Source organism: Camelus bactrianus, chromosome 14 (assembly GCF_048773025.1).
Source record: "Camelus bactrianus isolate YW-2024 breed Bactrian camel chromosome 14, ASM4877302v1, whole genome shotgun sequence".
Classification (NCBI taxonomy): Eukaryota; Metazoa; Chordata; class Mammalia; order Artiodactyla; family Camelidae; genus Camelus; species Camelus bactrianus.
In genome coordinates this window covers 44,226,003-44,240,326 of record NC_133552.1, presented here as the reverse complement: position 1 = coordinate 44,240,326, position 14,324 = coordinate 44,226,003, and the positions used below count along the sequence as shown (strand labels likewise).

Here is a 14,324-nt window from a genome sequence, read left to right as displayed (position 1 = left end):
CTTTCAGGAGGTGTCTGTTAATGTCTTTGGCACAAGTTTTAATCAGATTTTTTGTTATTGTTGGGTTTTAAGGGTCCTTTGTATATTTTGGATAACAAGCTTTTACCAGATGTGTCTTTGGCAAATGTTTCTCCCAGCCTGTGCCTTGTCCTCTAATTCTCTTGATATTGTCTTTTGTAGGCAGAAGTTTTTAATTTGAATGAAGTCCAGCTTATCAATTATTTCTTTCATAGATCGTGTCTTTGGCATTCTATCTACAAAGGCATAACCATACCCAAGGTCATCTGGGTTTTCTAGATTTTGAGTTAATTTTTATAAGAAGTGTAAGGTCTGTGTCAAGATTTTTTTTTTTTTTTTTTTGCACGTGGATGTCAAGTTGTTCCGGAACTATTCGGAGAGACCATCCTTCCTCCATTGTATTGTCTTTCCTCCTTTGTCAAAGACCAGTTGACTATTTATGGGGGTCTATTTCTTGGCTGGCTATTCTGTTTCATTAATCATTAAAGGCCAATACCACACTGTTTTGATTTCCATAGCTTTATAGTACTATGTTCTCCCACTTTGTTCTTCTCCTTCAATATTGTGTTGAGTATTCTGGGTTGTTTGCCTCTCCATATAAACTTAGAATGTTTGTCAATATCTGTAAAATAACCTGCTGGGATTTAATTGAGGTTGTATTGAATTTATAGATCAAGTTGATGTCTGGACATTATCAAGTCTCATGAACATGGAATGTCTCTCCATTTATTTAGTTTTTGTAGTTTTTCTCATAGAGATTTTGTACCTATTTTGCTAGATTTATACCTAAGTGTTTCATTTTTGGGGAGTGCTAATGAGAGTGGTATTGACTTTTGTATTGTTAACCTTACATTGTGCAACTTTGCTATAATCACTTATTGATTTCAGGAGTTTTCTTTTGTCAGTTATTTCAGATTTTTTACAGACAATTGTGTCATCTCAGAACAAAGACAGCATTATTTCTTCCTTTCCAGTTTGTTTACTTTTTGTTTCCTTTTCTTGCCTTATTGCATTAGCAAGAACTTTTAGTGTGCTGTTGAAAAAGAATGGTGAGAGAAGACATCCTTGTCATGTACTTGACCTTAGTGGGACAGCTTTGAGTTTCTCATCATTAAGTATGATGTTAGCTATAGATTTTTCTAGATAGTTAAAGAAATTATCCTCTATACCTGGTTTGCTGAGAGTTTTTAATCATGAATAGGTGTTGGATTTTATCAAATGCTTTTCCTATATTTTTCTATTGCTGTGTCATGTGATTTTTCTTTTTTAGACTGTTTCATTTCAGGGTGCAAAGCCACTCTTCTAATTACTGGTTGATGCCTAAGATACTTGAGTTTTTAAGTTAACCTTAGGTTAAAATGCAAATTTCCCCCTGAAGAGGTTGTAGGCAGTCACATTTCCACATCATTAGAGCACAGAAAGGATAGCCTGAGGGTTCTAAAGATAACTTCACCTCACAATTTTGCCAACAGTCAGCTTTGAATTAAATTTAATGTTTTCTGATGGATACTGGATTTGATCTTCTTCTCCATCCTCATCTCAGCTGATGATCATGCTTTGTATTTTACTGGGCAATTAAAGCAGGCAGAGGAAAAATTCTCCAACCCCCCACCACTATGTCTTCCTGCATCTGCACCTTTTGAGATAAACTGTCCATGCCTCCGGTCAGTTCAAATTCTTCCATCATGCCCTAGATTCTGTCCCCTCTTGCCTCCTTAAAGACATTGCTAGCAATTCTACTCTCTTTCTCTCCACCATAAATTTCCCCTTCACTGTTGGTTATCCTCTATTGGAAGCTGTCATTTTTCCCATAAATGAAATAACCCACTTGTGACTCATTTGTACCTCCAGCTTCGGCCCTATAGAGTTGTCTGTACCTAACGTTTTGGCTTTTGTTCCTGAAATTTTCTTTTGAACCTACTCCAGGAAGGCTTCTGCCCTAAGCCTCACTAAAACTTTTCTCGTTAAAGTCACCCATGACCTCATAGTGCTTACTTCCTCCTCCTTAGAAACCTTTCCTACTTGGCTTCCGGATACCATTCTGTTCTGGTTTTTACCCCTGGCTCTTGTTTAATTTCTTTTGCTCACATTTCTCCATCACTCAGACTGTAGGCATTTGTATGCCTAGGGTTTGGTTCCTGGAGCTGTTTCTCTCTCTGGCTGTCTCTCTCTCTTTCTTGCTCTGTCTCTCTATGTCATCTGTCCTCACATTTTTTTAATGTACTCTTCTAATCTCATGGCTTTAAATGCCATTTATATGCTAATACTTTCCAATTTTTCTTTCTCAGTTCTTTTGTATTCCCTGAACTCTAGATACATATACTCAACTGCCTGCTGACACCACCCCTTGGAAGTCTGTAAGCTTCTTAAAATTGAGTCCAAAACTAAGCTCCTACTCTCTTAAGCCACCTCCCTCTCCTCGCCTCATCCTGTTTGACTGCAGCTCCAGTTTTCTCGTTCCTCTGGCCAAAACCCATAAACTTCATCCATGCCTCCTCTCCTTCCCTTATAGCCCACATTCAAGCCATCAACAGATCATGCTGACTGTGCCTTTAAAATTGTATCCAGAAGCCTGTAGCTTCTTACCACTTCCCTTGCTGTTGCTCTTGTGTGAACCACTAGTGGCTCATCCTGGGTGCAGTAGACTCCTGCCTCCTCACCCTCGCCATCTATTCTCCATGCAGCAGGCAAAGAGATCTTTCAAACAAGTGACTCAGCACTCTACAATGGCTTTCTGTCTCACCAAGAGTAAAAGCCAAAGTCCTTTCAAGGCCCTGCATGATTTAGATGCCCTCTGTTCCCCTCAATGGCCTCTTCAATCATCTCTTCCTGCTCACTCTCTCACATCCAGCCACACTGGCTCCTCACTGTTCCCTGACCACACCAGGCAGATTTCTGCTCCATCGTACTTGGTGTTTTATCTGCCTGGAATGTTCCTGCCCTCCATATCTGTATGGCTCACCTTCTTGCTGACTTCAGGTTTTTACTCAAATATTTTATAGAGACTCCTTTTTCTAACAGTGCAACTATTCCACACCCCTTCCAAATTTCCTGTCCCCCTCCCTGAATTATTTTTCTTACTGGCAATTTTCATTATCTACAATCATCTGTATTTCACTTATGTATTCTATACCCCCGACTACAATTTAAATTCCACAAAGGCAACATTTTTTGTTTAGCAGCAACTTCTCACTTCCTCCATCTCCTTACAGATCAGACTTACATTTAATTAATTAATTAATTATTTTTTTATTGAAGTATAGTTGATTTGCAACGTTGTGTTAGTTTCTGGTGCACAGCATAGTGATTCATTTAAACATACATATATCTTTTTCATTATAGATTATTATAAGATATTGAGTATAGATCCCTGTGCTATACAGTAGGTCCTTGTTGTTTATCTATTTTATATTTAATAGTTTGTATCTGCTAATCCCAAACTCCTAATTTATCCCTCCCCCACCCACTCCCTTTTGATAACCATAAGTTTGTTTTCTATGTCTGTGCGTCTGTTTCTATTTTGTAAATAAATTCATTTGTGTCATTTTTTTAGATTCTATATATAAGTTATATCATGTGATATTTTCCTTTGTCTGACTTACTTCACTGGGTATGATAGTCTCTAGGTTCATCTGTGTTGCTGCAAATGACATTATTTCATTCTTTATATGGCTGAGTAGTATTCCATTATATATAACACCACATCTTTATCCAGTCGTCTGCTGATGGACATTTAGGTTGCTTCCATGTCTTGGCTATTGTAAATCAGACTTACATTTTAGATTTAATTAAACGTTGTTGAATGCTTTCACTGTCCCAGCTCCATGTCAGGCACATTTGCACATTTAATTGAATTTTCCCAGATTACCTCTGAAATAAACATTGTAATTCCTATTTTATTGATGAAAAACCAGAGGCTGAGAAGGATATGGTGTCTTTTCTACAGACAATCATAGATACAAGAATGGGGCTTTAAACTCTAGACCTCTGACTGCATATTATGTACTTTTCTGATAGGCCACACTGTGGACTAACCCACTTTCAAAATAATGATTTCCCTTTTGAAAGGGAATTTGAAAAGGACTGTCCTTGCCTATCCTTTGCCATCTAACTTCTCACCCACCCCATTTTCTGTCTTATTTCCTTGTAGTATGAAACTCAGCCACTACTGAGTATCTTCCATTCTCTTAATCAATCAAAATCACATGATCCCCTGGATTTTTTCCTGTGTGTTACCCTCATATATTTAAATCTGATCACTTTTTCAAATTTGGAACAGTCATAAAGGCACAAGTCATATTTTCAAGAGAAGGAATTCAAAGACATGAGCAGTGAGGCAGAATTGGGGGCCCAGGGGCATCTTGGTAGAAAGTCTGAGGAATTTCTCTCTCTGATGTTTGAGTGAACTCAGAGGCCATCAGGAAAGCAGCAGTTAGAGAAATGCTGAGCCAAAAATGAGTATGGAGCAAAGTGGCTAAGAATATCTAAGAACCAAAGCCTAGTCTGAGAGGAAGCTGTCTTGGCTGAAGCCCAAGACTGAAACCCGGGTGACTTGTAAGACTGCAGTGTAAGGCGTAGAGATATTCTTGCTTTCTTTGGCTCCAAATAGTCTCATTTCTTGTAATCTCATTATTTTCTTCTTTCTTGGTTTAACTTTTGATGGAAACAGTTTGTTTCCACATCTGTGAAACAAGATAGTGGGGACGAGTGATTCCATACAAGTGCCTTTAGTTTTAAAATTCTGTGATTTTAAAACCACTGCATTACTCTAGTAGATTGTGACTCTAGACCTAGTGACAATTAGACCTCTTTTCTACTGTGCAAAACTTACCTTAAAATAATAATTTATGTATTCAACCAAATGCCAAGAATCGCTGAAGTTCTTTTGGATAAAAGTTAAAATGGTTTAAAAATCAGTTTTCTTTCTTATTAAGATTGTCAGACAGCCTCACCTTAAAAATGACAACCTAGGCTGAACGAACTTCTAGAGTAACTGGAGCTGGAACATCTTCATGGGTTGCCTGGTAATGGTTAGTGTTTCCTTGATGTAAATGAACTATTTCATGGCTCGTGTATATCTTCCAAAATCACTTTCCATCGGCTGAAGATGAGGTTTTAAAAGCCAAACAGACATTTATAACATTTAATAACCAAATTAGTCTTTTCTCAAAATGCTAAACTGATTTCAGTAGCTTCTTAAGTAGAACAGAATCAAAAAGGAAATCTACCTGTCCCCTAATGGCATGTATTACTTCCAAAGCAAATACATTTCTTTACTGTCTCTCTTTGATTGAGACTAGTTTAAATTATTAGTTCTTCTCATTTGGCAGGTTTTTTTCCATTTACTTGAAATGTTTCCTAGCATTTTTCCTCAACTTTTTTCTTTTTACACCTTTTCCCTCTTTTTTGTGCTTTGAAATCTTGCTGTGCCTACTGTAGTTATTATTAAAAGATTGATAATGAATCAGGCAGCTAAGCTCGTATCAGTTGTGAAAGAATTTACTCAGTTTTCTTTTTTTGCTTTAAATGTGTTTTAAGAAGCTTATTCTCACATTCATTCTTGTGTTCATTTTTAAGTGTTTGCTGAAGTTCATCTGTTTATCAGTGAACTCTTTGAGGAAGGAAGACATTGTATTATAGATTAAATTTCACCTACCTTCATAATTAATAAGCCTTGGACCCTTGTGATTATTTAAACAGCATAAGAAAAACAGTTGGTACTCAAATTTAAAATGCTTCTTTTTAAAGAAAGCTGAAGAGTCTGTCCTTTAGCCCTGAACAATCAGTGCGTTTCCTGATTGCAGAGTCAGGAAATACTTTACTTTTGAAGCAATAACGGTTATTCCCGGGAAGTTTTATAATTGGCTGCATGGTGATAATGTGGACTTGAATGAATACAACGAAATTACTGCTGGTTTATCTAGAAAGAAAGAGAACTTCTTAACTGCGACAAAGCGCTATTGCTAAGGATTACATCAGTTTGGCATATTCAGTGTTCTCGGAGAACGACTTCAATTTTCAACTGGCTTCCTGACCAAAGGTATCTTTCCTTTCTGCTATTCAGTATTTTTCTCCTGTGTTTGCTTAGGTCTTTAAACATCAGTGTGTGATAGTTGTAGAATTTGTTTTCTTTTGAAGTTAGGTGAAGTGTGATTTTTACAATACCATTGGATTTCTTGGAGTATGATAACTAACTGTGATACTTAATGAATGAAAAACAACAGCCTGACATCCAGGGATTTATTGGCTTTTTTTTTTTTTTTATTCTCTAGAGTGAGGAATTGCTTTAATGGCTGAATTTGGATCCTTGAATTCAAATTCTTTTAGTAAGACCACTGATGGTGTAAAAACAAAATACTAGCTAAAGGTGGCACTGTGCTTTTTCTAAATGTAAGGCATTTGGAAAAAGCCCCATTCATTTTATCATTTGTTGAATTGATTACCGTGTGTTAATGGCAATGAATAATGTCAATGACTTACAATATTTCTGGCTTAATAATAGCGATGCTTTCCATCTCCTTTTGATGTACTTTATCTTGCTCCTATATTGACATCGTTGCAAAAAATAAGCCCATAGAAATTTGGATTTAGGTGAGGACTTATTGACTATCTATCTAGCCCCCTGCTTAACTGGTGAGGAAACTCTTGGATGCAGAAGAGCAAAAATTCCTCACAGATCTGGGGATAGAGTATATGCCTCTTAATCCCTAGGTAGAAGGATTATTAATTCCCTTTTCATTATTGTTATTTTGTGTTAAAATCATGTGCTGCCATACTATAAAACCTTTGCCTTGAATTGGCATTGAATCTTCATCAGACTCTGAGATGTAGGCAAATTCTGAGCAACTGCGTTACTCGTAATGAGAGTACGAAAAACTAGAGGAAGCACCCCGAGTGTGTAGCTTGAGGTATCTCGTAGCATCTGGAGACATTGCAGCCACGCACATTACTGCCTAGTTGAGGTGAGCACTGAGCAGAGTGGAAAGCCACAGTGTCTGTTTTGGGGGGTACCGGATCTCTTGAGTTTTCAACAGGAATTCACTAAACCTATCTCAGTCCTGGAGAACTTTCCTCAGGGTTCTAGGTAATTGTTCACTATTTGTATACTTCTGTTTGCTGACAGCTGTCACTCAATTTCTTCCAAGCACAGAATTCTTTCCCAGTAGTCACATGGAAGAACTCTAGCAGACATAAAATCACCCCAACTCAGTCCTTTGCTTAAGAGCTTATAGTGTCATGGCAGAGGAGAAAAAGAGATGTTGAAAGATGCAACAAATACAAGGAATCAAATTCACTCAAAAACATGTATAAATACACATATAAATATGTTAGTTAACACTGTCCTATAGGAGAATACTGTTTCCCCAAAATATCCTGTGTACGTGTGAGTACTGGATGGAGATTTTGTGTTTCTCTTGTGCTGCTTCTGATTAATCCCTTAAATACATGTCTCAATAGAAGATTTTAATGGTTCTCTGACAAATCATTTCCACACTATGGATCTTTTCCTGTTCTTGCTTTATCAGTATGTACCTGCTGGTATGGGCTCTGAGTGTAGGCAGGGGCTGTATAATGTTAACTTTTATATGCATCTTTCACAATAATGATAAGCAAAAACAGCCAAGTTTTGTTAGATCAGTTTCATGGTTAAAGCCTCATTCCAGTGCAGGTCATTGAAAGCTGCATTTAGTCATGATTTGAGAGAAGATATTAAAGAATCTGTGTTTTATGGTACAGTTAAGAATTCAGATTATTGAAAGATTAAATTACTGACTCAGTTTAGTCAAGATGATGAGCTTTGCTTATATAAACTGAGTCATTAAAGGAATTATATTTACGTGTTGAGCTTTTCCCTGTGGCTGCAAGAAAGTGTCCTGTGAGACTATAGAAATTTAGCCACTAATCCGTTCTTCACGTAACAGCTCTCAATAGAATGTTAGAGAAAAAGTACAAACATGATACAACTAAGGTCAAAATGACTTTATTTGTGGTGTCTGATAGAATATAACTCTAATAATCATTAAAATATTTCTGATCACATCAAAATTCTGCAGGTTCAAAAAAAAATCCATACTATAAAACCTTTGCCTTGAATTGGCATCGAATCTTCATCAGACTCTGAGATGTAGGCAAATTCTACACTTTGGAAATTTAGGAGCACCAGGGTTGCAAAATGAGATGAAAAGTATTTAATGAAATACACTAAGTGCAGAAGGAGGGAGTCATCTATCTTAGGGCTTTTCGTCACCCACTAGAATCACTGTACTTTTTTTTGGGTTGAAGGTCTAGTTCACTCTCTGTAGCTTTGGCCCTTGTCAGATATGAAGGCAAAAAGCAAATGACAGGGGGCTAAGGTTGCTGATCATGTGTTAGTACAAAACATCTGACTTCCCCGGAGATATGTCAAGTGTTCAGGGTGAGTCAGTGAAACTATAGCATTTGGACTTTATTCTTTCATAGGAAATACTCAACTAGCAAGCTGAAAATCTTGTGACTTTTAACTGTGAATGCTCTGGCAGTGTATCCCAAATATGTGAAAGAGAAGGAATTCTGGTTTTAGAACTGATGCTAGAAGATTAGAAGAAACACCATATATATGTCTGAATGTGAAGCAACCTTGCGTGTAAGATGCTCTTTCACAAAGGTAAAAGTTACCCCCCAGAAAGTTTTTTTCCCCAATAACACATATTGAGGCTCCACCTTGTACCAGGTCTTATTCGAGACTCTGGGGATACAAGGGAAAAATGGGGGGAAATACATCAGTATCACCACCTTTTGGGGCTTACATTCTAGCAAATAAATTATACAGAATGTTAAAAGATTAGTGCTACAGAGAGTGATAAAATGGGGGAAAATTCCAGGGGAATGCTGGCTCTGACTCTGTGTGTGTGTGTGTTTTGGGGTTTTGGGATGGGGGATGGATGCTGCCTCACAAGGTGACATCAGAGCATGGATTTAAATGCAATGATGAGTGAAACATGCAGTTATCTGGGGGAGGAGCATGGAGTTCAGAGACCTTGGGGGAGGAGTGTACCTAGCATGTTCAGAGAACAGCTCAGAGGCCAGTATGGCTGGAGCAGAGTGAGTGAGAGAGGGAGGGTGGTAGGGGTAAGGTCAGAGGAAATGGGCTGAGGACAAAAAGATGTGAATCCAGGTGGACTTTCTAAAGGTCGTGTGGAGGATGTGTGGCTACAGTGAGCATTTAGTCTATACGTAGGACATATGGAGAGAGTGAGGGCCCTGTATAATATTGTAGGGATTTTGTCTTTTAGTCTTAAGGGAGCTTGGAGGATTTGCAGGTGAGCAACATGACAAGTTTAAAGAGGATCGTTTTCACTTTGGAGAGTAGATTGAAGAGGGCCATATACTTCATTTATCACATTTTCTGTCTCCATTTATTTTTTCATGGACACTTAGGTTGACTTAGGTTGTTTCCATGTCTTGGCTATTGTGAATAATGCTGTAATGAACACAGGGGTGCAGATATCTTTTCAAGAGAGTGATTTTCTTTCTTTTGAATACATACCCAGAAGTGGAATTGCTGGATCATACGGTAATTCCTTTTTTTTTTTAATTTACTATTTTAGGAACCTCCATACTGTTTTCCATAATGACTGCACTGATTTACATATCCACTAACAGTGCACAAGGGTTTCCTTTTTCTCCATATCCTCCCCAGTACTTTTTGATGATGTCTTTTTGATGATAATCATTCCAGCGGGTGTAAGGAGATGTCTCATTGTGGTTTTGCTTTGCATTTCCCTGGTAATTAGTGAGTGTTGACTTGTTGATGAACATTTGGGTTGTTTCCAGTTTTGGGGTATTGTGACTAAGGTGTCTATGAATATTTATGTAGAAGCCTTTCTGTGGACATATGTTTTCAGGGCTTTTAGCTAAATCTCCAGGAGTGGACTGTCTGTGGTCGTGAGAAAGATCTATGTTTAACTCCTCAGCCACTGCCAAACTCCTAAAGTGGCTGTGCCATTTTACATTTCTGCATACAATGTCTGAGCATTCCAGTTGCTCCACATCCCAGGAGGCACTTGATCTTTTCCATGTTAGCCATTCTCATAGGTGTGTAATGGTGTTTTCCCAAAGTTTTATTTGAAAAAAAAAATTTGTCTTAATGGAGGTAGTGGGGCTTGAACCCAGGACCTCCTGCATGCTAAGCATGCCCTCTACCGTTGAGCTACACCCTCCTCCCACTGCCTCCCTGATTTTAGTGTACATTTTCCATGATGACTATTACTGATGCGGGGTGTCTGGATTTTAATCTCTTTATCCAGAAAGTTTATTTTATTCTCATTGTTGGAACTTTGGTTGTTGTCAGCTGAGGCTCATAATAACTTTATTAATTTTTTTCAGTTATGGTTGGTATTGGTGTGTTACTTTTATTTACTCATTTTAGTAACTTTTTTTTTTTTCCTTTTTACTCATAACTTTTTAAAGTACTTAAAGGAGATGCTACGATTGGCAGTGGCCTCTTGATTTTGGGAAACGAATACATTTAAGTGGGGAAAGTATAAAAAGTAGAGACTGGCTGTCAGACCCTACATAAGATAAAGCATAAACTTAAATTACACTATCGGACATAAATGACTTAAGGATGGGATTTAAATTTATGATGTCAACTTTTAAAAGTACTCAAAGGATATGATATGATTTATCATTTAGGATGAGCATGCATTCCCTGTGATAATAACAGACCTAGGTAAACATAAATTATCTCTAAATACTTGACTGAAGTGAGGATTTTTAATTCTTTCCCAGGTTCCCGATGTTATCAGCAGCATAAGGCAGTTATCGAAAGCTGCCATGAAGGAAGATGCCAAGCCTGGCAAAGACAACGAGGACGCCTTTTACAACTCTCAGAAGTTCGAAGTCTTGTACTGCGGCAAGGTGACCGTGACCCACAAGAAGGCGCCGTCCAGCCTCATCGACGACTGCATCGAGCAGTTCAGCCTGCACGAGCAGCAGCGCCTGAAGGCCCAGGGCGAGGAGCCGGCGCTGTCGGAGGAGGCCAGCGCGCCCCCGTCCCCCGCAGACGTTCTGGCCGAGGAAGAGGATGGCGCCACCGACACCCACGCCGCCTTATCCCCCACGCCCAGCCAGCCTGGGCCGTCCAGCTCTCGAGTCTGCTTCCCCGAGCGGATTTTGGAAGATTCCGGCTTTGATGAACAGCAGGAGTTCCGGTCTCGGTGCAGCAGCGTCACCGGCGTCCTGCAAAGGAAAGTTCACGAGAACAGCCAGAAACCACAGCCGCGGAGGCGGCACGCCAGCGCTCCCAGCCACGTCCAGCCGTCCGACTCGGAGAAGAACAGAACCATGCTGTTCCAGGTGCTGCCCTGGCCGCGGGCTCGCGGGGTGTTTCGCCATCCTTTGCTAAACGGAAGCTACCGGCCCCTCCTTGTTCCTCAGTTCCCAAGCATCCAACTTTTAGGTCTTACCTTCTGGGAGACAGAGAAGGCAGATGGAGGAGGGAGCAAACAAAGGAAAGTAGTGGGGGGATAAGAGGCAGACATGGAATATAAGAAAAAAGGGAGCAGGGAAGGGAGAGGAAGAGAAGCACTTAAAGGAGCATCATGGAAGATTCGTGGGGAGAATAAGGATCGCATCTTAGCATCACCAGCATCTGTCTTAGGCTGATTCTTAAATCTATGTGGTTTTTTTTTTTTTTTAATGACTGCAGAAAGCCAGTTTTATAAAGGGTTTGGAGATGTGAATCTAGGAGAGTGTGAATCGTCATGGAGGAGAAAGAGTTTTCTAGAGAGAAAAAAAAAGTCCAGAGACTCATAATTGTATTTTCAGATGAGAATAGACCTATTTTCTCTGTCACACAAAAGAGAGGTTAAAGAAACATCACCAGCTTCATAATTTACTGGATCAGTTACTAAATTAAATCAGTTATTAATTGGGGTGCAAGCTGTATTATAGGTGTAAAAGGTAATTCTTAATTGTAAAAGGTAGCTTTTGAAGTTGTACAGGGTATAGAAAATGTCAAGTTTCACTTAAAAGAACCTAATTCTTAACAATGCCTGTAGTTTCTTTAATTAATTCTTAGCTTTGAGGATTAATTGGAGTTCTCCCAGATTTGAGTTTTCTTGAGAAAAGGAGTAACTGTCCTTTTATTCTATTGCAAGGAGTCCCTGAGAAGGAAATTCCACAGTGTACCATGATAGACAGTTCCAGTGGGTAATATTTGCTTTATCAGAAGTTCATGGGTGGTTTTGTTTTGTTTTGTTTGTTTTGTTCTTGATATCTCTAGGCATGTATCTAAAGTGTCTGTACTCTTTTCTTTGGTAATAACTGAGTTTCCTCTCTTGCTTGGACTATTTGATTTGTTCTCTTTCTTAGCCAGCCAGAGTCCATGTTGTTAAATTTTTCTAAATGGTTATTTATTTAAAAATTTAAAAAATTTATCTGCTTAATTGCAAGTATATCTTTTCTGTTGATCATTTGTGAGAAAATATGATTATAAATTGTAACTGGTTAATTGACATTTATAGAAATCACAAAATGAGGAAAGGTTGCTTTTTGGGGTGGGAAAGAGTAATTTCTAATCTGGAAAAAAATGGTTTCTTATAAATTGAGAGCAACTTAATTTTCATGATTTCTAGATAAAAGGAAGGAATATTTTCAGACAGCTGTCAATTGGGGTTGAAATTTTGATTGGATTGGATGTTGACACACAGGTGAATATGTGTATCTGGGAGACAGCATTTGAATCTATATTACTGGTCAAATATTTAATTGTAAAGTAAGATGGATGTTAGGTTCTTGTAAGTTGAAATTACTTGGACTGTTTTTATTTTGAAGGTCGGGCGGTTTGAGATTAACCTTATCAGTCCAGACACTAAATCAGTTGTGCTAGAGAAGAATTTTAAAGATATCTCTTCTTGTTCCCAGGTATGTATTGTAGTAGATCGTAGTATTTGAAGAAACCAACTAAGTCTTGTTTCTGAATTAACCAAAGAATAACTGAGCTTAAACCTCTTCAGGTTTTAGTCTTTAAACCATTTTTTTTTAAAGTAGATTTATCTTAAACTTAGAGTGTTCATATATGTGGGTCTGTGGTATTAACCAAATCCTGTCCAGGTCCCTCAGGTATCATATTTGTCCTATTTTCATCAATCCTGTCTCATAGCGTCACTTCGTCAAAGAGGTGGAAGGAATTTTTGTGGTGATGAGTTCTTTTGAACTCTTTTATCTCCCTAGTTAGTGTTTCTCAGAATCTTGGGCGCTGGATCTTGTGGGTGTCACTGAGTCATGTTGGCTCTTTGTACCCTAGAAAGTAGTAAAAGGAGAACTAGTGCTTTCAAGTTTATTCATGTAAATATTGAAAAGAAGTTTTTGATATCTATCTTTGCCCTTTTATTTATTTTTAATTCTCAAATTGTGTGTTTGAAAGTTTTAAAAATAATCTGTACAATATGTCCAAGGGCACTAAACGTTAAGTAATGTCCTAAGTACCATCATAATAATTTAAAATATCTAGCCCAAAGTTAGAGCTACTTTAGTTACGTGGAGTAAACATAGCAAGAATTTCTGAAGACGTTGGAATAGAGGGAGCATGTAAAGCTGAATGTAGTGAGGTTAGAACGGCAGAGGCGCCTCTGAGAGGTTCCTGGAATAGAGAAGCATTAGCTTCTTTCCCAGCAGATGCGCCTTAGATGTACCATCAGGGACCTGGACCTTGCCAAGGCCCCTTCCTATGTTTTAATGTTGAAAAAACCAAGACTGCCTTTTCTTTCTTCCTTTTTTTTTTTTTTTAGTTTTGAAGTTAGCAGTGTCATAGGTATTATATTAAGACATTCTTCCCTTCAAAAATGACAAGCTTTTGTATGTCTTTTTTTTTTAAGTATAGTTGGTTTACAATGTTGGGTTGATTTCTGGTGTACAGCATAGTGACTCAGTTATACATATATATTCCTTTGCATATTCTTTTTAATTTGTAGGCTATTACAAGGTATCTTTATTCTCCTCGGCCTCAGCTAATGCGGTTTCACTTCTAATATTTTGTTTTAATATTTGTTCTCTTATATGGAGACATAAAGTTATGTTGTAAAGATTAAATTTTTTTACTCTAATAATTTAGAGAGGCAGCATCTGAGTATAGGAAAAATATATTGCAAATTTCTAAATTTCTGTTTAAAAGACAAAAAATTTGGTAGAAAGGTTACTCAATTTAACTGAAAATGTATTTATTAAGCATTCTTTTAATTACGCGTTTCCCTGTGGGGGGCGGGGGTGTCTTTGTATGATCATAAAAGCTTTGTGAGGGCAGGTGTCTTATTCTGTGCTGTCTT

The 14,324-nt window shown here is 38.1% G+C and overlaps 1 protein-coding gene across 6 annotated transcripts in view; it reads left to right on the top strand.

Annotated features, from left to right (window-relative positions):
- The window catches only part of TBC1D4 (TBC1 domain family member 4), a 173,818-nt gene that overhangs the window by 92,030 nt on the left and 67,464 nt on the right, over positions 1 to 14,324 (top strand). For 5 of the 6 annotated variants that reach the window (XM_045509148.2, XM_010973548.3, XM_074378326.1 and 2 more), the window contains exons 2-3: positions 10,789 to 11,355; positions 12,835 to 12,924. In XM_045509148.2, coding sequence (XP_045365104.1) covers positions 10,789 to 11,355; positions 12,835 to 12,924 — 657 coding nt within the window. Of the gene's footprint in view, positions 1 to 5,902; positions 6,059 to 10,788; positions 11,356 to 12,834; positions 12,925 to 14,324 lie in introns of those variants that run through there. The other variant, XM_074378327.1, reaches the window with a different exon arrangement.